The following is a 25,439-nucleotide window of genomic DNA, read 5'->3' on the forward strand; positions in this document are numbered from 1 at the left end:
GGATTTGCAGAGAAAATTTGTATTCTTTTTATCTAAACTCAAGAGCTTTGACATCAATAGGGACAAAGGGCAATAACCATAACTTAGACCTATTGCATTGTTTCTAACGCTGCCTCCAATAGAATAAGCAGAAGGATTTAAGACTTTAATTCTACTTCTTTTAGCAATGAGTAAATTTAGCCTCTGACAAAGTGGTTTATCTTCAAAGCCATAGATGGGCTGAAAATTGGTCCTTGGAATACAGACCAAAATTAAAACTAAATGTGAGGTTACTCTACCTGATACATAAAATAATGAGAATTTTAACAAGCACAATCAGAACAGTTACATAAATAGATTAATGGAACGAGGAAAAGAGAGAAATTAAGAAAACAATTCCATTTATAAATGTATCATAAAACAAATTACCTAGCAATAAGTAAGGCATAGAGGTAAAAATCTGTACACATAAAATGAAAATATTAATGAGATGAACTATAGAAGATTCAAATATATAGAGAAAATTGCACGCTTATAAGTTAAAAAAATACTATAGTTTCACTTCGTCTAGGGAATTATAATCCATAACAATGGAACACGTGGAAGCGGGAGAATGCGGTGGGTAGGCGGTCACACTTTCTTTGAGGGCAGGAAGCAGAGTGTGTAGGACTTTCAGTCCCTATGGTGCTGCTGTCCCCATCAGGGTATGTCTCCCCTACTCCATCAAAACTCCCGAGGAACAAGCCAAAATAGACCCTTCTTTCACTGACTCTTTTACCCAGATATTTAATCACAGTAATAAGAAAAATAGCTAATGTGTCCACTTCTGGGGAGAATGTATTATAAATATATCTTATGTAATATATACATGTCATATTATCCAGATTGATTTTGAACGTCCTGATCCATCTTTCTGTCTCCATTTTCTAAATACTGGAATTACAGGCATGCCTAGTTAAACACAGTTGATCTTAAATGTTCTCAACACACACAAAATATATCTATATAAGGTGATATAGTAATTACTCTGATTGCAGCAATCATTGCACAAAATGCATACATATGAAAACATCAGATTGTATGCTATAAACATATAATTTTTCAATAAAACTTCAAAAACACCAGAAAAAAAGAAAAGAATACATTGGAAATGAATACATCTCATAAAGGTGAGATAACAAATTAATGAAATTCACATGAAAAATAACATAAAATTTATCATTTGATACACTATATATATATATATATTGATACACCATATATATATATACCATACCATACAGGAAAGAAAGAAAGGAGGCAAAATATACAATACTAGGAGTAATGACTTAGAAATTATTGAGGATTATTTTCTGAGAATACAATTATAGATATAGTAAATACTTAACAGTTATAATTGATTAATGTATACTATAAACAAATAGTTCATAACATTACACAATTATTTAATCAATAAATAATTCATAATCTGACTCAAAATGTATTATGTTGAGCATATTGAGAATATTAAAATCCACCAAAAATATTAAATTCATATTATTTTAAAGGCAAATATTTCTAAGGGTCAATGAATAGATAATTGCAATATGGAATTAGAAAAACATTGTGTATGGGAAAAGAAAACATTACCTAATTCTTTTACAGGATCAGAATGATATTTGTCTAAAAATATATAGCATAATATTAATTAAATAAAATTACACACCAGTCAACTCATTTTTAAAAATTTAATCTTAACATTATAACAAAGTGTATCATTGTGAATCAAAGTATTTTAAAGATTTATCAATACTTAACACATTCAAAGGTTAATTATGAAGTGAATGTGTTAACAGATATAGATAGAAATTTTTCAGATAGAAATTTTAATCAGTTCCTTATTTTAAAAAAATAAATGTTCTACAAAAGAAAATGGAAGAAACGGCAATACTCTCTAGACAATAAATCAAAAATTTTAGTATCATCCTTAAAATGCAACTGATAGCTCTGCCAGTGTCAGAAACATACCACACATATGAAAGTATGCAACAAGGGGAATCTCATGGACAATTGCTGAGTTGAAAGTCAGAAAACGATATCCTACCAAGTCAAAATTGGAGGCAACCTGAAATCTGGAGAATGGACATCCATATCTGTGTTTTCTCACTAACCAATCAGAGAATAGAACATTGTAAGTTATATCATCTTCAAGAAAATCTTACATAAAGAATGGGGAAAAATAAAATATCACTAGAAAATTGCAATACACTGGAATGACACATGACATTTTAAATAGCATAAATGTAATCTGTGCTATTTAAGGAATACATGGTATATTTAAGCAAAGGTCTACTCTATGGCAATTAAAATTCATGATCTTGATTTTATGAGCCCTACACTCATCAATACAGATTTACTTCAAAGGAGACTTTGAGACTAGATGAAAAATGTCATAAGTAATGTTATTTACATGAGGTAAGCATGTAAATCCATTCAGTTAGTTAAGGATATCTGTGTAGCATATAGGGCTACAAAAAAAAAAAACCACTGTCTTGAAAGAAAAAAAAAACAAATATCACTATACATACTAAAGAATGCAATTATAGTTTTACATGAATTGTATATTTATACATGTGACAGAAAATAATAAACAATTTATGATCGGGGAAAATAGATTTGCATGAAGGGGGAAAATATTTAAGGGCTTCAATGGTGGCAGTTAATTTTTAAATTGTCAGCAATTATATAAAAAAGTTAGGAATCAATATTCCTTGATGATGTTGTCATACGAATGCATTATATTATCTATATATTATAAATCTTATATAATTCACAATAATTTTTGATAAATGATTTAGAAACAATTGGTTTTATTGGCCTCATTTTATAAATAAATGAAGAAATATAAAGAAATTGAAAACTTTCTATAAGTACATCCAACTGAAACCAGGTGTAGTAGTACACATCGCAATCCCAGTATTCTTAAGGAGCTCAGAGATAGAAGATCACCAGGATTTTAAGGCCAGGTTGGTCTACACTGTGAGGTCTAGGCTAGCCAGGGTTGACATAATATCATCAGTCAAATAACAACAAAACTAAACAAACAAATGTAATGCAGAAGACATGGACCTTGCAGCTAAATTCCCATGCTACACTGATTGCAATAAGAGAGGTAGAAAAGATACTCAGCTGCATATGTGACAAAGGATGGCCTTGTTGAACATCAAAGGGAGGAGAGGCCTTTGGTCCTGAGTAGGCTCAAAGCCCCGTTACAGGGGAATACCAGGACAGGGAAAGGGGAATGGTGAGCAGGGGAAGGGGAGGATGGGATGGGTTTTCAGAGGGAAAACCAGGAAAGGGGATAACATTTGAAATGTAAATAAAGAAAATATCCAATAAAAAAAAGAAAGAAAAATACTCAGGAGTTGTCTCATTTATAATTTTTATGGTCTTGATCCTCTTTGGACAAAATGACCTGTATATCACACAACTTATTCCAAGCCTTGTGGGCTTCCCTCTAGAAGTCAAACTCAACTAAGGAAAAATTATTACCAATATTGAATTTCTTGTTCATGGTTTATTCATTTAAAGAATTAATTAGCTTGCTTGCATGGTTCTACTAAACACCAAATTGTTCAAGTAAGTGTTTCTATTCAACATACCTGATGTGAAACAAGAGAGCTACAATTATAAATCATTAAGATCCATAGTTGCTGAGACAGTGGAAGTAAGAGTGACCAGAGCACATGTGTGTGCATGTGTATGAGCATGCATAACACACACGCGCGCTCACGTGCGCACACACACACACACACACACACACACACACACACACGCCACACACGGACTATACCTTCACTGACTTGATTTTGGGATATGTGTGACAATTTTTAAAACATATTTTTATAAAAATATAATTATATCATGTCTCACCTTCTTTTTCCTCACTCTAACCTCTATCCTATTTGCTCTCCCTCTCCCTTTCCCTCCCTCCCTCTTCCCCTCCCTCTCCCTCTGCCCCTCTCTTTCCCTTCCTCCCTCTCCCCCTCCCTCTCTCTCTCCCTCCCCCTCCCCTCCCAACTCTCTCTCTCTCTCCTTTCTCTCCCTTCCTCTCTTTCCCTCTACCTCTCTCTCCCCTCCCTCTCCCTTCTCTCCCCTTTATCCCTCTCTCCCTCTCCCTCTCTCTCCCCCCTCTCTCCCCCCCCTCATTGCTTGATCTCCTTATATATGCACAAATTTTCAAATACAACCTGACTGCTCTATATTGGATATCCATTTAGGTGGCCTATCCTTTGGAGAGGCTAATAATTTCCAAGGCTCTGCAATTGTTATTTGCCTATAGTTCTTTATATAGCTTAGAATCCCTAGGAGACTTCTTCCTTCCAAGTCAACATGTCTATCACATTTATCATTGTTTATTCTTGTTTGGGTGTGTGCCAGTTTTTTTTTCAGGTATGCTACTGGCATAACTACAAAACACATTCACCTTCCAAGATCCATAATCCTAAATATTAACTATCCCTCCCAAAGTGAAGATAGAAAGAAACAGAAATAAAATCTGGATTATTGGGCAGACAGAAAAGCTCTTTATACTGGGCATGTGGTTTTGTTTTGTTTTGTTTTGCGTACAGATTTTCAAGACTCAGACTCAGTAGACTAGGCTCTATACCGCAATCTCTTACAGGACACTGAAATAAAGTCACATTGGTTGAGGTATGAGTTGCTCTAGTAGTGGTAGAAGAGCAGAGAGAGTGAATACCTTTCTTCTAGAATCTTCTGGAATGTAATGCGCATCAGCTTTCCTCGTGCTCTGGCTTGGAACAAAGTGAAGACTTTAGATATTTTTTCATCTCTTCTTTCTTCTAACTGGTCCAGAATGTGAGATTTAAAAAATACCTAAAAGAAGTCAAATAGACACAATTTCACTCATTGGATGAGTTCAGCAGTCTTTTGAAAGATGCCATGAACAACTGACATAGTCTCTGGGAGAGCTGTGCCAATCCTGTGTCTTTGTACATGTTTATTCATTGTGTAAAATTTCCATCCTAAGGAATTTCATTTTCTAACTCTAAAGGCTATAAAGGACATTATATATTGAAGACATTGACAACCTGATAATTTCCTCTACTTCCCCTTGATAAATAATAATAATGTTTAAATGACATAGTCTAATCTTTAAAATGGGCTCCAAAGACCTGACAGAGTCCATAACTATCTCTGTGAACAACAGAGCAGAAACCATTTCTGGGATGGTGTCATAAACAAGCTGAATACTTGTTTGCTTTTTTAAATACAAAATGATTTTAGTATGCTGGCAGTGGTTTTTATTTTCTCAATGTGTTTTATTTGAAATAAAATCAGATGCCTTTTCTCAGCTCATTTCTTCTAGCTATCCTCCTTTGAATCTTTGTGTTTTCCCTCCAAGCTGATAGCATAGATTTTTTGTTAGTTCTGTCCTCCCTCTCCCTCTTCCTGAGTGTGAACCCATGTGTGTTCATATGTACACACACAAATTATATGTGTGTGTATTCTTGTCTGTGTGTATATTACTTTAGAGAAGACCTCCCTCTACAACCAATAAGAGGGCTTATTCCTAGGAGAGCCTAATTCTCCTCTGACAGTCATTAGTTTCCAGTGGTTCTTTGGCTAGGAGTGGGACCACATGAGCTTGTGCATTCTGTGTTAACATGTCCATTGATATGACTAGTTCCAGGAAATAGAGCCCTAATGTCCCTTGGCAGGTGAGTGGATGATGAAAGTGGGATGCACACCATGATGTAATACTACTCTGCCACAACGAAAAATGAAATCATGATATTTGTAGGAAAATTGATGGACCTAATGAAGATTCTATTAGATGAGGTAATCCAGGAAGGAAAAAGTCTCATCTTCTCTCTCATCTGCAGTTCTTAGCTCCAGATCCTCCAATATGATTTTACAGCATGGAGTAATCACAGAAACCAAGTAAGCATAAAGGGGTCATAATACTATGATAGTGGGGGAGGACTATAAGCATACCGGAAGTGATTTTTAAACCATTCATACAGTTGTCACACCATAGTTTACCGACTCATGCACTGGAAGATATTTTTGTCCTACACATGAGACACTGGGTATATACTGAGAATAATCAATAAGAACAAAGGTAAGATGAACAGTTACCTAAGACACAAATTTCATACAAGAAATCATGTGACACTTATTAGAGGCACCTTGAACAACTGTGAAAGTGAATCTGTGCTTAAAATATGCCCCTTCTTGTCAGTAGGTGCTTCTCACTTCTGTTTGCCCATCCATGATGAAACCCTCCTGAATGTTGGTAAGTTAGGATTCTCATTAGCTCCTGTGAGTTTTAGCCCTGATGAGTGGCATGAGGAATCTCATGAGTGGCATGAGAGACAATGAGCTGTAACGAAGAAACCACAAATGATAAACAGGATTCCTAGCTACTCAAAATATAAGTAACAGTCGAAAAAGCAAGTAACATTCGTAAAACGATACTTCAGGGATAGGTTTGGTTACACATGCTTATAGTCCTGGCAACTTAGGAGGCAGAGGCAAAAGGATGATGTGGCAAGCTCAGGCAGGGTGGAGAGACAGAAACTAGACAGATGGATAATTCTTCATCCTGTATCCTCCCATTCTTCTTCAAAAAAAATCAATCTTACATGCATGTCATTAAGAACAACATGCTATTGACTACCATATACGATCAAGTCTATTACCCAGAAATTTCTAAAAATATGTGGGTTTCTTGGGCAAAATAGAATTCACATGATCATGTTTCAAATAAGTTGGTTTTGGTTTATAATTGATTTTTTAAGTTACTAAATTATTCAAGTAATACATTTTTCCAATGCAGCACACTACATAAGACATTTCACATAGGTTAGCATTATCTCTGAGAACCTGGTTTACACTCTCATATTCTGTTTGCTAGTACAGAAAGGTCAATTCAATGTTTTATATATTGGCACAAACTTGGCTAGACAATTAGTTATACAGATTTATATGTGACACAGAGTCTGGCTCAGCTACAGTGTGCTTGCCTAGAACGTCCAAGGCCTAACCCTGAAGGGTGAAATAAATAATGGAAATGAAATTTTAACTTGTTTAAGCAAATATGGATTTTATTTCTAAAACAGAATTGATGTTTCCACTGTGAATTTGACTCTGTTTTTATTCTTTCTCTTCACAAGAGCTAAAGAACTTACTTAATAATTAAGCATCTACCTGTATTTTTAAATGCACACCCTTTCCTCCCACCTTCCTCCAAACACATTCTTGGACATTCTGGGTTACCTTGGTGACTCCACACTGGTACTGGGAATGGTCTATCTCCAAGAAGCCAAGCACTTCTTCAGTTGCTTTTCTGCTGCTCAGAAACTTGCTCTTTGAAACGATCCTTGGGTTTAGAATGCAGTACCTAGTTTGAGAGGGAACCAGGGTCATACGACTCAGAGTAATCTGAAACAAGTGAGAAAAAGCTAGTACAGATATCTATCTCGCCTTCCTATACTATCAACTACAACATAATTTCTGGTCGCATTAATGAAGATACTATCAGATCTGTCCAATAGGTCAGTTTATATTCTCTGCAATCAAAATAAGTTGTAGTGATCAACTTAATTTGACTTGGTAAGTGGGGACTTAGAAGAGAGGAAATGGGCAAAGTGTAAGGATCTCTACCATATGCGTGGGGAAACTGAAAGGTTGAGTTGACTTTTGTAAGAGCTTTTCGCCCTGAGGAATTGTAGGCACATATCTTTCAGGTTCCAGACAGGTGCTCTTCTTGCTCTATCATATTTTCCTCAAATTTCCTTGATAAACCTGATGGTTTTCACTGTTCAAATTCAGGACATAGAAGATAAAGATGCCTCCCCTGCCTGCTACCACCTACACATTGCTGCCATCCTTCTTTCCAGAGCTGCTAAAAAGGCACCGGCTTGACTGGGTGGCAGCTACCACTAAGCATGTACACTTCCGAGTTGCATTTCAGGCTCTCCTTCTTCCTTTCATATACATTTCTTCTATATATGAGTGTAATATCCACTAAAAGAGATTTAAAGGCATCAAAGCTATATAGATATTGGTATTAAGAACAAATAATATGGAACTAGCATATATCTCATCACCACAAAAAAAACCACACCAGTTTATAGAATGGCATACACCAAGCAAATAAAGAATGTAGGCATAGGCACTGCATGCAGAGGAAACAGAACAGACAGCTTCAGAATTTTGGAACCTTGAATGTATGTCTACCTTTGCTTAAAGTCATCATACAGCATCCGACTTGGAAAAGCTTCACAGCATACTCTAATCCCTTCTAAGACACCATTACAACGCAGCTGCTGGAGGACCAAGAAAGGATCCATGACGCCTGAAAGAGGAATACAATGACTCCACATTTCAAACATCTATCATACCAGATATTACCTTCCCTGCTGCATCTCAGGTTTGAAAAGGGTTGAATTCAGTGCTCTGGGCATGAGTATTCACAGGACTTCACTAACTCCCATCCTAATGACACTTACAATACTCGTTCTACTAGGATGGATTCTACAGACATAATCTACCTACATTTCCTTTTAATGTACAACACACTAATGTAGAAGATGCTGTAGGCAATTTCTCAAAGAACACACACACACACAAAGATCATATAGTTTGCTATTTGTAAATGGCTGACATCATATATTTAAGCCGTGCATTTTATGACTAAAAGCAGCCAGAGAGGGGAATTAGAGCACAAAAGTGAGCTGCCATTTCCAGCAGGAGGAGGGAGGTACTATGGGCAGGATAGGTATGAAAGGGGAAAGTGGACCAACCACAAAATTCTGTTTGCATTTATGCCTAGAATGAATTTGGCCACATTTGGCCTTCCTTTCCCCCTTATTATATTGCAAGTGTCTGCATTTATTCTATAGTATGAGCATTCTTCTTATCACTACTTTGTTCAAAAAGAGCAGCCCTTCCACAGCTGTCAGCTGGAGTCTCTGATAGAAGCCTTTGAAAACCCTTCCAAGGGGCCAGTGTATCTGACCTTCATCAAGTACTCTGAACAAAGCCAAGGGCCATTCCTACAAAAGGTCTGCTATGTCTCTATATCTCAGATCACAGACCTAAGCTAAGCCATATGTCAGTACTACAATTCTCTTATGGTAAGTACTAGATCTTTTATAACAAGGCAGGGGTGGTTAGAAGCTTCTGACACTTCAAGATCAATCCCACTCATCCCTTTATTACATATGAAGGATTGTTTTATAGCATAAAGATTTTGCTGAAAACTTGATGAAATTCCCATTGATTCAGAGGCATCTGATTGCATTCTTTGCTAGACTCAAGCAGACCCTTAGATGCATTCAGAAGCCCAGCTGAGGTCTGGGAGTGTGGCTCAGATATGGCATCTTTACTTAGAATGTGTGGAAGGATACATGAAATAAAAGGGGAAGGTAGATCAACCACAAAATTCTATTTGCATTTATTCCAGTCCTAATACTACACACACGCACACACACACACACACACTCCAACAAAAACAGATAAACAACTTAGGAGAAATAATGAAACTATATATATGTATACAAACACACACATACACCACACACACACATACACACAAATAAACTTGTAATGTTGAAATGTCTCCATATAAAAATTCTAATAGCATTACTTGAGATCACAGTCTGTCAAGATTAGGTTCTTAATTATAGTAGATTAATAAAAGTACAAGCTAGTGCAGACCCACACAAATCATATTCAGCATTATTATGATATGAGTTCTAAGGGAATTTGATGCTCGAAAGATACAATGCTTGTCATATATAGGTTCCTTTAAGCACCACAAACTAAAGCTCTAAGAATATTATTATTCCAAAGAGTTTGCTGAAGAGCTTTACATTGTGACCTCAGGAATGTGATCCAGATAGTTTAACTTGGAAATGCTTTTATTGAGAATTACAAATAGGAAAATTAGCACCATTCTCTCCTTAATATCGGTCCACCATTAATTAACTGCAAAAGTATCTACTGTCCAGAAGTACAGAACTACATAAGTAGGTATATTAAGGAAGATAATATTGGAAAAGATTTCTAGAGAAAATGTTTACAATGTTCTGAAATGATCATCTTGGTCAGTTTAGAAAATGAAGACCAAATGCTATTTATGTGCTAAAATATCATCCTGATTTAATATCTAATCCCTTTAAAAATAGTTTCTCTTTCTAATGAATTAAATAGGAACACATCCACATTTTAACCTAAAATTCAAAGACCAATTTAATTTGGAACATACTTTGGGGAATCTTTTTGTATAAAAATCGGAATTGAGTTCAGTAAGTCGGGACCAGAGTCTAGAGACCTCACATTTCAGTTCTTCTCATCTTAACATGTGAAAATCTACTCATATATAAAGGAAATTGTAAATAATTCTTCAAAATACATTCAACAGGGCTGAGCCAAAATACATCTCCATTGCAATGTGTAAAGATGTCTAGTTCTTACCTGGAATTTTGTTCTTATTAGGATTTATACATCTCACAAAATGAGGTGCTGTTGATTTCAATTCTGTCATCAATTTATTTATATTCTCCTAAAATAAAAGCCATAATGAACACAAAATCGCTTTTCAAGCTGTAAAATAACCCCAGAAAGTCTAAATCTGTCAGTTGATCTGATACACAACATGAATTCAATAGTATTACATTCTTACCAAACACATTATTTCTTCCCTGTGGCAAGTCAATACTTACCCAACAGACATGCTTCCGTTGTGAATCATTTTCACCTGCTTTGAATTTGAATGCTGTAGCTTTGGAAGCTAGGAAATGAGATTTCTTTACAAAAGAAGTCATCTCTCAACTTTTCTATTTTGGAAGTCTTTATTCTGGGTCAGATTCTTCAGAATCACAATCAAAATTGTTTAAAGCACTTATTTTAAAGAGTAGAAAAAGTGGGATAGAGAAGGGGGAAAAAAGGCTGTGGTGCTGATTCAGTCACAGTTTAGTTCTACACACCCAGCACCACCAGAGTTGCTCCTTTCTTGAGGCACAAGAGACCCAAACTCTGGAGAGGTAGATGCTGAGGTGTGGTGCCTTAGCTTCCTATTGCCTAAGAACAGTTCTATCCACTGGGAGTCATTATGAACCATGAGTCACGCCAGCCAGAGGACTAGTGCAGGGCTGACAAAGGCACCCAGTCATGGCACCACCAGTGACTTCTAAATCCCCTCACAATAACAAGATGGCACCATCTTTTCCTCCTTAGTGTAAATGTACTTTCCATGCAAGCCTAGTCACCTTAACTTGATCCCCGGAACCCAAATAATGCTAGGGGCGAACTGATTTCACAAAGCTGTTCTCAGACCTCCACATACATGCTATAGCATGCATGCTCATGCACATCATATGCACACAGAATAATAATGATTACTCAAATAACTTAAAGGATGTAAATTACTTTATGCAGAGATGTCATCAATTGAAATGTTATTTCTTTCTTGTGTGTCTTCTCACCAAACTGTGTAGCTTCAAAAGAAAAAAAGAAAAAAAAGAAAACAATTTAAAAAACCCTTTTTCCAAAATATATAATGTTATTACACTGTGGATAAAAACAAATTCATACAAGTTTTTAAAACATAATAGTATGTACCAAAAAGCTTTGGGAACATGAACATCTTTCACAAAATACCTATGATATTTCTCCCTGAAGAAATAATCAGAAATCTATATAAAGATCCTCACTCATCCATTATCTAGTCACTGCGGAAATTTTTGAGCAAAGAAATTAAGAAATGTCTATTAAGATGTGTTAAATTATGAGTAAATATGCATACAGTAGAATACTCCAAGCTTGAAAATGATTATGTAGATCATCTAACAAATATGGAAATATTTCAAGTTTTATTTTAAGAGAAGTTACAGAATATCTATTCTAGATATCATTATCCTGATTGTTTTTAGCACAGTGATGTCATAATTGACTGCAAATGAAACATCTTGGGAGACCTGCATGTGAAAATGTTATTAATAGTTACCTACTGTGTAATAAGATAGGCCCTTTTATGTTGATCTTTTTAATTTCCCTACATTGACTGCTTATGGTAACGCTCATGTTCTTTCAAGGTTTATTAAAAAGGCAAATCTATTTCCCATCCCTTACTATTGAGGCAAAAGAATTAACACTAAGTTAAAATATCTTACAAACAGCTCTGTAGCTCTAACCCAATCAGATAAAAAACAACAGAAAAGACAAAAGCCACTAGCAATCTGAACACTGCAGGACACCAGTTAGTAAAGAAAACTTAAAAACATATTTTGTGAACCTGAATAGTAACTCTGTACATGCCATGAAATTTAATCATGAATGTCCTTTTGGGAGGCTCATGTCCTTGAAGTGGATCACATGACTTCTGTGCACACCAATTTACCTGTTTCTGAATGGGTCCTGACAACATTTTTGAAATGATAACTTTGGTCTAAAATACAATGTGTCAATAGAAAGTAAGGATATTTGTGGACAATTTAACGTGAGGATGAGTTAGAATTTTTAGAAGCAATTATTTACAAGAAGTGCTAGAATAACTTTTTCAAAGGTCTTCCTTTCCCTTCCATTCTTCCCTTCTGCATGAAAAGACTGTAGCACACCTTGAACATACGGACTCTAAATTCCTTCCCAATTATCTGGCGATCCTTTCTCTTTGATTCTTCTATGAATTGTCAGAAAATTAGCTAGCTAAGAACTGTTAGCCACTATCTCACCAACTCAGAGACACAATAGAAGACCCAGACAAAAGGTAAGTACAGTATTCTGTTTCAGTCACCCTATTTGTTTAGGAGACTGCAGTAAATGGATAAGAAGCTTGAGTCCAGCTACTGTCAAGACACAGTCTTTAAAATAGTAAACAACAATAACAAAGACCTAATAGAATCAGGCAACTTTACTTCCCCCACATTATCAAAATTAAACACAACTTTCATTTTATGAAATGAATATTTGACTCCTCAGTCAAAAGTATAGCAGAGTTGCTCCTTAATTATATCATCATGTGCTGAAGAATCTAGTAAAGCTAGATTCTTCATCTACTTCTTGACTATGTTAATCAGGAGACCTAGATCAGGATAAGAGAGACCAGGAATTAATGTGAAGGTGGATATAAAATAATAGAAAGGTGAGAATGTTAGGAAGTGATAGTGCATGTGCTACTGACAGAAGAGATGGCTTACTCAACCCTATGTGTGAGTAGGGAATCTGAACTTGCTAGATTTAAAGTTTACCAAGTGTTTCCCTTTTGCAAAGGAAAAATATCGAGAGACATGAAGAAATATTTTGATTTGCCAACCTGTATAAACCAAAGATGATAGATAAAGGATAGATGATAGACAGACAGATAGATAGATAGACAGATGATAGATAGACAAACAGATGGTAGATAGATAGACAAACAGATGATAGATAGATAGATAGATAGATAGATAGATAGATAGATAGATAGATAGACAGATACACACACACACACACACACACACAACTTTGGCCCAAATGCATCTTGAATTTTACTCAAATATTTCTCTGTATAATGTAACCTGTAAGTTAACAAGAGAGCAAATTATAACTAAACCTGAGCAAGTCGTCAGGTCCTAGAGAGATATAGTCATCCAGCTATTCAAACCATGTTTACCTAAAATAAATGCAAGGTATAATTGACAAGATAGTTTCAATAACTCCCAATTTTGCACATCATCTTTTTGCCTCTGGATATAAATAGCACCTCTTACTCATGTCATGGTTTGGTGCAATATGCATCTCTTTTATTTTGTTCTGCTTAGACTGGCAACCAATAAAGCCAATTAATACTCACAAAACTAGATTTGTTTTTGGTATATTTTTGAGGATAATTATCCCCAAACCATAAGTCAAGCTTTGTAGTTAGTTTTCTCTTTTGTAGGTAAGTCTAGAAAAAAAGCATAGACTAGTCATAAACACTCTAGGACAGAAAAGACACCACAGAAAGCAGAAGTTCTTACAACAGAAAGTAGAAAGGACATGTGCAGAAGCTAGGCCACCAATCAATCCAATACGAAGGTAAAACTTCTATAGAAACTAACTCACCACTATCAGCAATGATATTGCTTGTAAAGAGACTCGCCAGGACTTTGTTGGAGGACTTCTTAAGTAGGGTCACTACTGTTTCATTAAGAAGCTCCTTGTTCTTTCCAATCCAACCACTGATATTATAAGTGACCTTTGGAAAGGCATGGATTTCAGGAAATAAAATAAGACAAGGTATACATTAATATGGAAAATTGTACACTGCTTTAAAAAATTGACAAATGTATCATTTTGTATTAATTTATTAACAATATTGAGTAATATTCCAGAAGGCTGTCATGCATCCCAATTAGATTTTTTAAAATTTATATTTTCAAGGGAAAAAACAAATAAAAAGATTTGACAGATAAGGAAGTAATGGGTGAGGAAAAACATAAAGGAAAGGACAGTCAAAGGGACAAAGAAAGGATGGATTGACCTTTATATCCATTAGAAATATTTTATGTTGGCAGCTTTATAGGCAGCACTATAAAAAGGTTCTATCTTTGATATATAGTAAGTATTCAGACAAAATTATCAAATACAGCAGTATTTTACATATTGTTAAAACTATATTTCATGATATCAAGAAGAAAACTCTTTGGGAACACTTGCGAGATAATTTTAGATTGAGGTATATTGTTATTAATCATTGGTGATATATCTGCTGCCTTACAATCACTGACTATAAGAAGGAAAAATGGCACATACCACTGGAGAGGCATTAAAAGATATTAAGAATATTAAAGAGATCATTAAAAAATATTTTTGCAAAAATTTAGAGACCATGACTTCATACCATCTCTTTTTAAAAAGATAATTTCTGCAATCACTAACACAATGTCAAGTTAAAAGAAAGACAAACAAGCAGAGATATCCCATGACTTTAATGGTCCCTAGGCCTACCTATAGTTGCCCTGTTTTGAGACCAGATGACGACATTTACATTGAGATTTCTGATCTTTGTGTACAAGCTATGAACACGTCATTTCCTGAGCACTAAAAGTGACACTACCTCTTTTCTGGCACTGAGATGTACTTGTTCATCTTAACATTTAATCTAAACAGTACTAAAAAATATTTGCTGAGGATTTTAGACAAGTTCATTTGATGTAGAGACCAGAAAATGTGGGCCTGGGAACATATGGCTAACTCACCGGTCCAGCATAATGAGCAAGTTCAAAGTGAACTTCCAAGTTCTCAGCAGACGTGGGTTTCTGGAAGTAAGCTGACTTTCCAAAATGGCAGTCAAAGAGTTTGGTCTTGAAAGTTTTGTCAGTAGCTTTAGGAAGCATACATTCCTCTTCAAGGATGGAAAGGATGCCCATGGGCTGTGGGAGAAGGATAAGAGTGAGTTCTAAAAACCATCGGAAAAGAGTGTGTCCAGTAGTATGTCAATATAAATCTCTCACAAAGAACTCAGTGGACAAGAACAAGTCAATCACACTATGTGTCCTGTAAATATGTATTAACCTGAAGTGTCAGGCTGACACCAGCAGGGGCAGTGGTGAGCTTCACACTGTAATAATATTCATGCAGGAGAGAGATAATAGGGCAAATGAGAAAATAACTATGAAAAAATTAACTTAGTTCCATGTATGTGCTCTGAAGAAATTGTGTAAAATAGAAAGACTGAGAATGAAGAGGGTGGAAGTGATTTTACCATGAGACCTCTTTGCCATGAATAAGAGCAACCCAGAAACATCTGGTTAAAGTATTCTGACAGTAGTATAGCAAAAAAGGAAGATGACAGAGATTCTAGCACAGAATTGCATGTATGAAATTCTATCAGAAGCAACTGTGACCCCAGCACAAGGATAAAGTCACAAAGTTAAAGGCAGCTGGACCCCAAAGAACTTAGAGGTTGTGGTAAGGCTACTGGATTTTGAATGTAATGCAAAGCCTTTGGGGGGACATGAAGATGAAGTGATGTGAGTTGATTTGTGTTTGAAGAAAAAGATGCTTTAGGGCAGGAGTCAGTCAAGCAGATTGGAAAGTTGTGAGCTAATAGTGGTCTTTACATTTTAAAGGGATTTGGAAATGTACAAGGAGATGGGAGAAAAACTGATATGACTTCCTTAAACAATTTTTATCTAAATGGTCATAGTCTTTGCAACCTGTTTGCTACCTGTTCATTCGCTGTGGCGTCTGCAAACAAAAGACATGATGTTTTAACAGTACCAGACTGCAGGCTGGGTTTGCCCATAGCAGCATCATTTGCTGCACAGAAACAGCTTGTGGGAAGTCATTAAAACTGTGATAAAGTTGAAAGTAGAACTATGTCACAACTTCCTAATGAAGAGAATTACGGATATAGGACAAGTTTTTAGCCTGAGTAATTCTAATGGATCCTTCCACTAAACAATATGCACATAGAAACACACATGGGAAAAACACATTTAGCAAACAATGAAAACTTGGGGATGCTGATGTTTTATATATATTATATTAACATTATCTACCTATTCTCTATCTAAATAACTTTGAAATGCTTTCCAAGATCCCCTCACTATTTCAGATGATTAGAGATATAGCAGTGTAATTTAGACATAGGCTCCAGTCCTGAAATATGTAGCCAAAAGACATGGTAATCCATTACAAAACATCCTAGAAAACAGGTGCAATATGAGTCCATAACCACCAAGGTAGAACAAGATTACTTGTTGCGAAAGCACTGCTCTTTGAATCTCTCCAGTCCCCTTCACTCTTGAGTCCAGAGGAGACAGTGAGGATCTGGTATAGCTTTCCTAATAGATCCTTGAATTCCCATCAGAACTGCTTTCTAAGGACAAGAGCTTATGATTAAATATTTTCAGGCAGAGAAATCATACCAGCGTCAAGGTGCTGGATATATAATGTATTAAAACAGATTTTATTTATGCTTAAAATTCCTTCTAAATATCTCACCGGAGCCACAAGAATGAGTTTCATTCTTATTTCACATAATAATTCATCAGATATTTGAAAATTTTTAATTATTTGCCACTAATATGTAAGTATTATATTATATTTATACATTTTATATATAACATATAATATATATATAACATATATAATATAATGTTTTCCATACTTTAGCTAGAAAAATTAGTAGTATTGTATACTTGTGTGACAGAGAGATAGATATATATATTCCTCAGTGTGTGTGTGTGTGTGTGTAGGCTGTAGGATATCTTTGTAGAGTGGATTTTTACATTCCACCTTTGTGTGGGTCCATGGTTCCACAGATCAAAATGGATAGCCAGGCTTCTGTGACAAGCATTTTTACCCATTAAGCTATCTAGCAAATCCCAGGTTTTCTATCCTTCAATTTTTATTTCTTATGGACCTACAGTGTACATTTTATTTTATTTTATTCGACATATTCTTTATTTACATTTCAAGTGAATTTCCCTTTACTGGATCCCCCCTCCCTGAAGTCCCATAAGCCCTCTTCTCTCCCCCTATTCCCCAATCCACCCCTTCCCACTTCCCTGTCCTGGTATTCCCCTACATTGCTGCACTGAGCTTTTCCAGAACCAGGAACCACTTCTTCCTTCTTCTTGGGCATCATTTGATATGTTAATTGTGTCATAGGTATTCCAAGCTTTATGGTCTCTTGATCTTTGACAAAGGAGCTACAACCCTCCAGTGGAAAAAAAGATAGCCTTTTCAACAAACGGTGCTGGTTCAACTGGAGGTCAGCATGCAGAAGAATGGAAATTGATCCATTCTTATCTACTTGTACTAAGCTCAAGTCCAAGTGGATCAAGGACATCCACATAAAACCAGACACACTGAAACTAATAGAAAAGAAACTGGGGAAGACCCTTGAGAACATGGGCACTAGGAAAAATTTCCTCAACAGAACATCAATAGCTTATGCTCTAAGATCAAGAATTGACAAAACTACAAAGCTTCTGTAAGGCAAAGAACATTGTCAAAAGGTCAAAACATCAACCAACAAATTGGGAAAAAATCTTTACCAACACTACATCCAACAGAGGGCTTATATCCAAGATATACAAAGAACTCAAGAAGATAGACTCCAGAGAGCCAAATATCCCCCTTAAAAATGGGGTACAGAGCTAAACAAAGAATTTTTACCTGAGGAATAGTGAATGGCTGAGAAGCACCCAATGAAATATTCAACATCTTTAGTCATCAGGGAAATGCAAATCAAAACAACCCTGAGATTTCACCTCACACCAGTCAGAATGGCTAAGATCAAAAACTCAGGAGAAAACAGGTACTGGCAAGGATGTGAAGAAAGAGGAACACTCCTCCACTGCTGGTGGGGTTGCAAGCTGGTACTACCACTCTGGAAATCAGTCTGGCGGTTCCTTGGAAAACTGGGAATGATACTTCAGAGGACCCCACTATACCACTCCTGGGCATATACCCAGAGGATTCCCCAGGATGTAATAAGGATACATGCTCCACTATGTTCATAGCAGCCCTATTTATAATAGCCAGAAATTGGAAAGAACACAGATGTCCCTCAATGGAGGAATGAATATAGAAAAAGTGGAGTATATACACAATGGAGTACTATTCAGCCATTAGAAACAATGAATTCATGAAATTCTTAGACAAATGGATGAAACTGGAGAACATCATCCTAAGTGAAATAACCCAGTCTCAAAAGAACACTCATGGTATGCACTCGCTGATAAACAGATATTAGCCTGCAGCGTACATTTTATAAACAGTGCATTGGACATTCCAAAAGTGATTTTTGGCTCCTCCATTTATCCCAAGACTCAAAAAGCAGTGAATAAAAGGTGTTGTCAGCACAAAGTATCCGATGTAAAATAAATAGCCATCTTGTACATGAAACACTTGGCTTTGTGATTTCTTGACGTGACAAATAAAGATGAAGAGAGGAAAAAGGGAAAGTGGAATGCTATGACTTAAATAGATGATGAACTCACGCACACATACAATCTCTTGGAAGTTTGGAAAAATGAACTCCATCGCATACTGTGTAGTTTCCTATATAACAATAGCCAAGGCTGTAATAACTCATTTACAAAAGAGAAACATCTACTAAGATAAAGCTTGTTAACAGAGGGCCATGAGCAAAACCTCATAAGGACAGGCATTGCTCACAGTATCCATACCTGAAGAAGCGCTGGTCCCTAGTCCTGGTCCCAGGTCCCTGGTCCCCAGTGAAGTAAATACTGACTTTGTGAGTAGAAGTTTGATGTAAACCAAATAGATTTACACCTTGAAATGTAATGGGTTTGCAGGACCGAAAAAAAGGGCAAACCACTGTCTTCAAGGTCTTCTTTATTTCTTAGTTGCTCTGGAGGTCTAAACTTCTAATGAATACAGAGCTCTCCAACAAATTAACTTCCAAATGGGTTGGAAAGGAGTAATTATTTGCTATCTCATAACATCTTCACCATTGTCTTAGGGCTTTTTTTTTCTATTGTTGTAATGAAATATCCTAAGATAAGAGCACCTTAGGAGTGCAGGGGTTCCAGGTTCCAGTCCATCACTGTAGAGATGTTACAGCATGAGCACAAGTCAGTTTTAACATTTCTCACAAAGTCAGGAAGGGGAGAGTATTGAATCCATGCTAGTTACCACTCAGTTTGTACTGCCCATTTCATAGAACCAGGATTCCCTGATCAGGGAACGGCCCCATCCACAAATAAGATGGATCTTCCCATATTAATTAACCTAGTCAAGAGAATCGATCACAGACATTCTCAGAGGTTAATGTTAATCTAGATAATCCCTCGCAAATGGGCTCTGAGGCATCGAATTGACAACAAATTTTAATAAACCTATGTTTCACAGTAGATGGTTTGAATCAGTTTCTATGACTCAAAATGCTTGTACTATGCTCTCTCTCTCTCTCTCTCTCTCTCTCTCTCTCTCTCTCTCTCTCTCTCTCTCTCTCTCATGTTTCATAATCATTTTCTTATTACCTGCATTTCTGCTGCCTCCGGCTCAAGACCTCTTGATTTCTCAGGTATCCTCCCACCATTCCTATTTTATAGCAGATTAAGTATCAACTGCTCTCATTTCTTTATTGCTAGGCTCAGAATCCATCTTACTTCCATTGCTTAAAGTAAGAAATAAATTCATTAAAAAGCTCTTCACAGTCTGTCCTTTCTTTTCCCCCTAGGTATTTCTTTTTGAATATTGAGGCTCCAAGTAGGGCCATGATATGTCTAAGGAAAACTTTCCTATCTCCATGTGTTTGTGCTTGCTTGTTGTCACATTATCTCACTATTTATCTCTCTTAACTTGCAGAAATAATATCCATTACTGAATATCTAGCCTAAATATTACTCCTTTCTTGTCAGGACTTTATAGATCCTTACATGCACAGCCCACCTCCAATTTTCTGGTCACACTGGACCTTCCTTTTTCTGTGTCTTTTAATATAGTTATTTTATATTCTAAAAGACATTTTACATTTCTTAGGTAGGTTGATTATCTGCACATTACTGTGTGATAATTTAGATCCAACACAGTTGTGTTCCTTGACACCTAGAGAAAAAACAAGAAGGGCTTAGGTACCCCAATCATAAGTTCCTCTCCCAATGTATACCCTAAATTAGGTCCCCTAGCAAATGACCCCCCATATGAGATGGACCAGGTACAGTGCCTGAGTTTCTATTCTTTCTTAGCAATGAAATTAAATATGACCATCCTAACTTCCTGCAGAAATTGAAGTCACCCTGTTGCCTCAGAGCCCCTTCTTTAGGCCCTACTTACTTATCCTATTCTGGCAGCAGCCTCCATCTGACCTCAGATGTATAGGGTATCAAATTCCAAAAAATATGAGGGTATCAAATTCCAAAAAATATGAGCAAAATATGAGCACCATGAAAAATACGTTGTTGATCTTCTCTGTTCATTGTTCGAAGCCACATGTTCATCCATCCACATAACCTAGGGCGATCCATGCCTCAGTAACAGGGTGAAGATTCAAGTAATTGAATAACAGATTTATCTATGTAGTGGGGAAAAGTCTTGGTTTTAAGACATCTTTTCAATTATAAGAGAAATTTCATAAGTAGAAAGATGATGCCTTTGAGGGCTGTACTCCTTATTACTCTTGATTTAAATCTTCAGGAAATTTTTAGTGAACAATTAATTAATAGGTGAACATTGAACACATGCTTCAATATTGAAAAGTTTGACTTCTGACTTCTGGAACCTAGGCCACTTGGTTGGGAACAATAGTCAGACTATATATATAAAATGAAGCCATAAAACATTAAGAAAAATCTGTAGGTAAACAAGGTCTAACCAAATACTAATGTTAATTATTTCATATTAAAACAGCAAAATTAGCATAACAAAAGAACACTTCTTTGGAGACTGCAATATCTATTTAATGCTGGGATGTTACCAGAGTTTAAAACATTTTAGAAAAATTTTTAAATATTTGCTGCCCGCTGATATGGAAAGTCATTGTCTGACAGCATATCACTATATAGAGGCAATCCAAACTTATTCCAAAAAAGAAGCTAATCCATCTCTAGCCATGGACCTATTGAGATTGTTAGTAGCTTAGAGAGGGAGAAAGGATTTTCTGTAAGAGTATAGCCACTGGTAAGCCAACTGTGTTCCAGAGCAGAACACATGTTCAATAATAATTTGGGAACATAAATTGCTCTTGAAGGATTAAAAAGCAAAAGACAAATTTTAAAAGTTGGTTGGATAAGGAAGACCGGTGGATCTGGAAGAGTTAGGTGAAGGATGAGTGTAATTGAAACACATCCTATAAGACTGTTAAAGAACTAATGAAAAGGTAAATAGGCAAATGTAAGAGAAAAATGTTAATTTGGACCAAGTGGGGCATGTAAGGCTAATAATGTAATCCACTATGTAACACACTCAGCATCTATTATGATGGTAAAACCTGAGGTGAATTTTCTCTTAAAGTCAATATAATTCTCAAACCTTATCCTAATCCCGTGGGAGAATATTAGAGCCTTTAAAGACATACTGAAAGAGTAGCAAGCTCTCAAGCACAAAACTTTGGATATTTGTCAAGAAATAAGAGGGATAATCTCTTTAACGAAGCCTTATACATAACCATAAATATGTAATTGTATGATAGTATTTTAGTAAGTAAATTAAGTTCTGAACTACAATATTTCATTAATAAAACAAGTGTGAGTTAATCCTATAATAGGTTTGTTCACAGCATTTACACGGAAGGAGGTCACTGTAAGCTTGAAGAAATAATTTAATGTCTAAGCCTGCTACTAAAAATATATGATAAATTCAGTATGAGACAAATATTTTTGTAAACATAAAAACATGAAACTTTTATGTTTGAAAATTAATTTTCAAGTCCAGCTAATCAGTTGACCACTAATGCAAAACACAAGAAACTCATATTTTAAAAGGTCAAAAATTCACATTTTAAAAGATACCTTGATGTACTTTAAAATAAGTGTAGTATCATCCAATTACTTAATAAACCAATACTGAGCAACACCCTCTGGACAGCATAGTTGTTTGCTGTGGTGGTGGCAAACTTAATGCCTGGAAACCTTCTAAGAAGGGGAAACCAGACAATAGTCACAAAGAAATAAGGAAATATGCTGTGTAGGGAATTGACATAGGCTTCATCATAGTTCCAAGGAACTACGGGTGAGAGTGAAGCTAAACTTCCAATGGCAAGGACAAAGAATGAATCTGTCTCCACATTGTGTTATAATACCCTTACTGTATTTACCTTATTATCTCAAGTTCATAGACAAACTGAAGGAGGTAGGGATGGAGGACCATGGTTTGCCTGTCTCTGAAAGCACAGGGAAATGAATTGTGAAGGGAAAAAAAGAAAATTCTTCTCCCTATAAATATGCAGCATATGTACAATACAACATATTTTGTATATATTGAAGTACTGTAGTTACTTTGAATTTGAAATGTCCCATATGTCATTCTCTATTAAGAACTAACTTTTACCATTATATAAACAAATTTCTCTCCAAATTGATATACTGGATCTTTTCAAACTTGTATTTTTCAAGAGAGTTCTTGCTATTAATCTGACCTAAGTTCTTTGAAGTAGTTGAAGACTTATTTTTGCTTTCTGTCACCTGGTCAATGTTTTTTTCACAGTTTACCAAACCAGTAGAAAATCAACAGGAAATTACATGACATAGCTAGAATATAACTTGGAGAACTCGAGGCCAGAATAAATGAGGCAATAACCTTAGGTCAAATGAGAGTCAATGACATTGGCCTACTCTGGTCTGAACAATCTCTAGATACCTCCTTTCTATTTGAAAATAGTGTCTTATTATCAGCAGTGTCAGTAGGTGACAGAAGTGACAGTTACTAAAAATTAAATCTCTTTGCCAATCTGAAGCTCTGTTTTATCTCTAAACACACAGATACACACACATATACATACAAATACACACACCAACACACAGATACACACATACACACACCAACACACACACACACAATTCACCACAATATGGTTAGTTTATTCCTATGATTTTAACAAGTTTTTAGTGAGGTAGGGAATCCTTTTTTTATTCAACCTTCCATCCCCATTGGGAAGTTCTGACCAAAGTAAATCAATATGATGTTTGCTCCTTTTAAGAATAATAGGATTAGTTATATCTAATACCTTAAAAACTGCACAGAGCAGTGCATTTATTTAATTTCTACATCTGTCTTGACAGGGTTGGTGACAATCAAAGGTTAGAGCATGTGAAGAACTTTCAAGAAGGCAAAGGCTTTGTTTGGCCTATATAGACTTGTCTGTATAGAATAGTACTGCAATTCCTGATAAAACTAAGAAAAGTCACAGAATTACTACTATGTGACAATGCTTGTTCTGGTAGACAAAGAAGCAGAAAAAAGATCATGAATCCTTTTACCAAGCCATATCATATAGCAGAGAAGGAGGCCTCACACAATTCAGAAACCATATACTACAGCTAACTTAACATGAAAACACTGTCATAAACTACTTAAACTGATACTGGCCCAATTAAATAAACAAATAATATTCTGCTTGGTATCAACTTAAAGAATTTAGATCAGTTGTTTACCTGCATGCTAATTTGTCAAATTTCCTTAAGCTTCCCTGATGTAGGTATGCTCAATTTTAATGAGGCAGGTGATGCAGAGTTCACATTTTCAGCTCTGTCTTTCCCTTAAGAGAAACAGAGCTTGGCTATTTAATTTTAAACAATCCCTCTTGCATTTTAATAATGGAGATCAGGCATAAGCTACAAATGAACAGACAGGCTGTGGTACACATGGTGGAGTATGGCAGCTGACAGGAAAGTTTAGCTCTTATGTCATGGATCTTACACGCAAAGTCCACCAGGAAAAATGGACAGAGCCTTCCAGACCCATTCCCCCTCTGCTGACAGAGGCTGCTTCCTGAGATGGATCAGCATGGTAAGCTGTGATTGTTTGTAAGTAAAAAATGGATAAGGAGGACTGATACACACATACTGTACCTTCTCAATGAGATCTATGCAAGCTTGCAAATCCATACCATAGTCAATGGACAACCAGTCAAGGCCTTCTTTCCTGTATTCTTCTTGCTCCAGAATAAACAGTTGCTGATTGAAAAACTGTTGTAACTTTTCATTGGTAAAATTGATGCAGAGTTGCTCAAGACTATTGTACTATAAATAGATAGAAAAGAGAGTTAAAATTTCTACTTGCAAGAAGACATGTTAACGAGAAAAAAATTGTAGTTGCCATTTCATAATGGCAAGAATACTCACATGATATGCACTCACTAATAAGTGGATGTTAACCCAAAAGCTCAAAATAAACAAGTTACAATTCACCCAGCACAGGAAGCTCAACAAGAAGGAGGATTTAAGTGAGGGTGCTTTGGTTCGTCTGAGAAAGGGAACAAAATACTCACAGGAGCAATAAGGGAGGCATTGTGTAGAGCAGAGACTGAAGTAAAGGCCACCCAGCAGGTGCCCTACCTGGGGATTTATCCTATAAACAGTCAACAAACCTGGACAAGAAGTGTATACCACAAGGAGCATGCCATGATTGTCTCCAGAGGGGCCCTGCCAGAGCCTTACAAATACAGAGGCAGATGCAGCAGCCAAGCATTGGATTGGGCATGGGTTCCCCAATGGCTGGAGGGTGGTCCAGAGGAGCTGAAGGAGTTTACAGCCCCATGAGAAGAACAATGATTTCAGCCACCCAGATACCCCAGGACTCCCAGGGACTGAACCATCAACCAAGGGGTACACATGGTTCCAGCCAAAAAATTGGCAGAGAAATGCCTTGTCGGGCATCATTGGGAGGAGTGGTCCTTGGTTAGGTAAAGGCTCAATAGATGCACCAACAAAGGAAAATCAAGGGGTGGGAGGTTGGAGTGAGTCGGGGGGGAGGGGCATGTACCTGGAGACAGGGTGTGGGAGGAGGGGTTGGGG

At 36.3% G+C, this 25,439-nt stretch overlaps 1 protein-coding gene across 1 annotated transcript in view; it reads right to left on the bottom strand.

Moving 5' to 3' along the window:
• The window catches only part of Myh15 (myosin heavy chain 15), a 132,341-nt gene that overhangs the window by 67,965 nt on the left and 38,937 nt on the right, over nucleotides 1–25,439 (bottom strand). The window contains exons 14-21 of the mRNA XM_052158127.1: nucleotides 24,495–24,665; nucleotides 15,207–15,380; nucleotides 14,071–14,203; nucleotides 11,419–11,486; nucleotides 10,465–10,552; nucleotides 8,224–8,341; nucleotides 7,261–7,384; nucleotides 4,718–4,854 (exon numbers count right to left, since the gene is read on the bottom strand). Coding sequence (XP_052014087.1) covers nucleotides 4,718–4,854; nucleotides 7,261–7,384; nucleotides 8,224–8,341; nucleotides 10,465–10,552; nucleotides 11,419–11,486; nucleotides 14,071–14,203; nucleotides 15,207–15,380; nucleotides 24,495–24,665 — 1,013 coding nt within the window. The remainder of the gene's footprint in view (nucleotides 1–4,717; nucleotides 4,855–7,260; nucleotides 7,385–8,223; nucleotides 8,342–10,464; nucleotides 10,553–11,418; nucleotides 11,487–14,070; nucleotides 14,204–15,206; nucleotides 15,381–24,494; nucleotides 24,666–25,439) is intronic.

This window comes from Apodemus sylvaticus, chromosome 15 (genome assembly GCF_947179515.1).
Source record: "Apodemus sylvaticus chromosome 15, mApoSyl1.1, whole genome shotgun sequence".
Lineage (NCBI taxonomy): Eukaryota > Metazoa > Chordata > Mammalia > Rodentia > Muridae > Apodemus > Apodemus sylvaticus.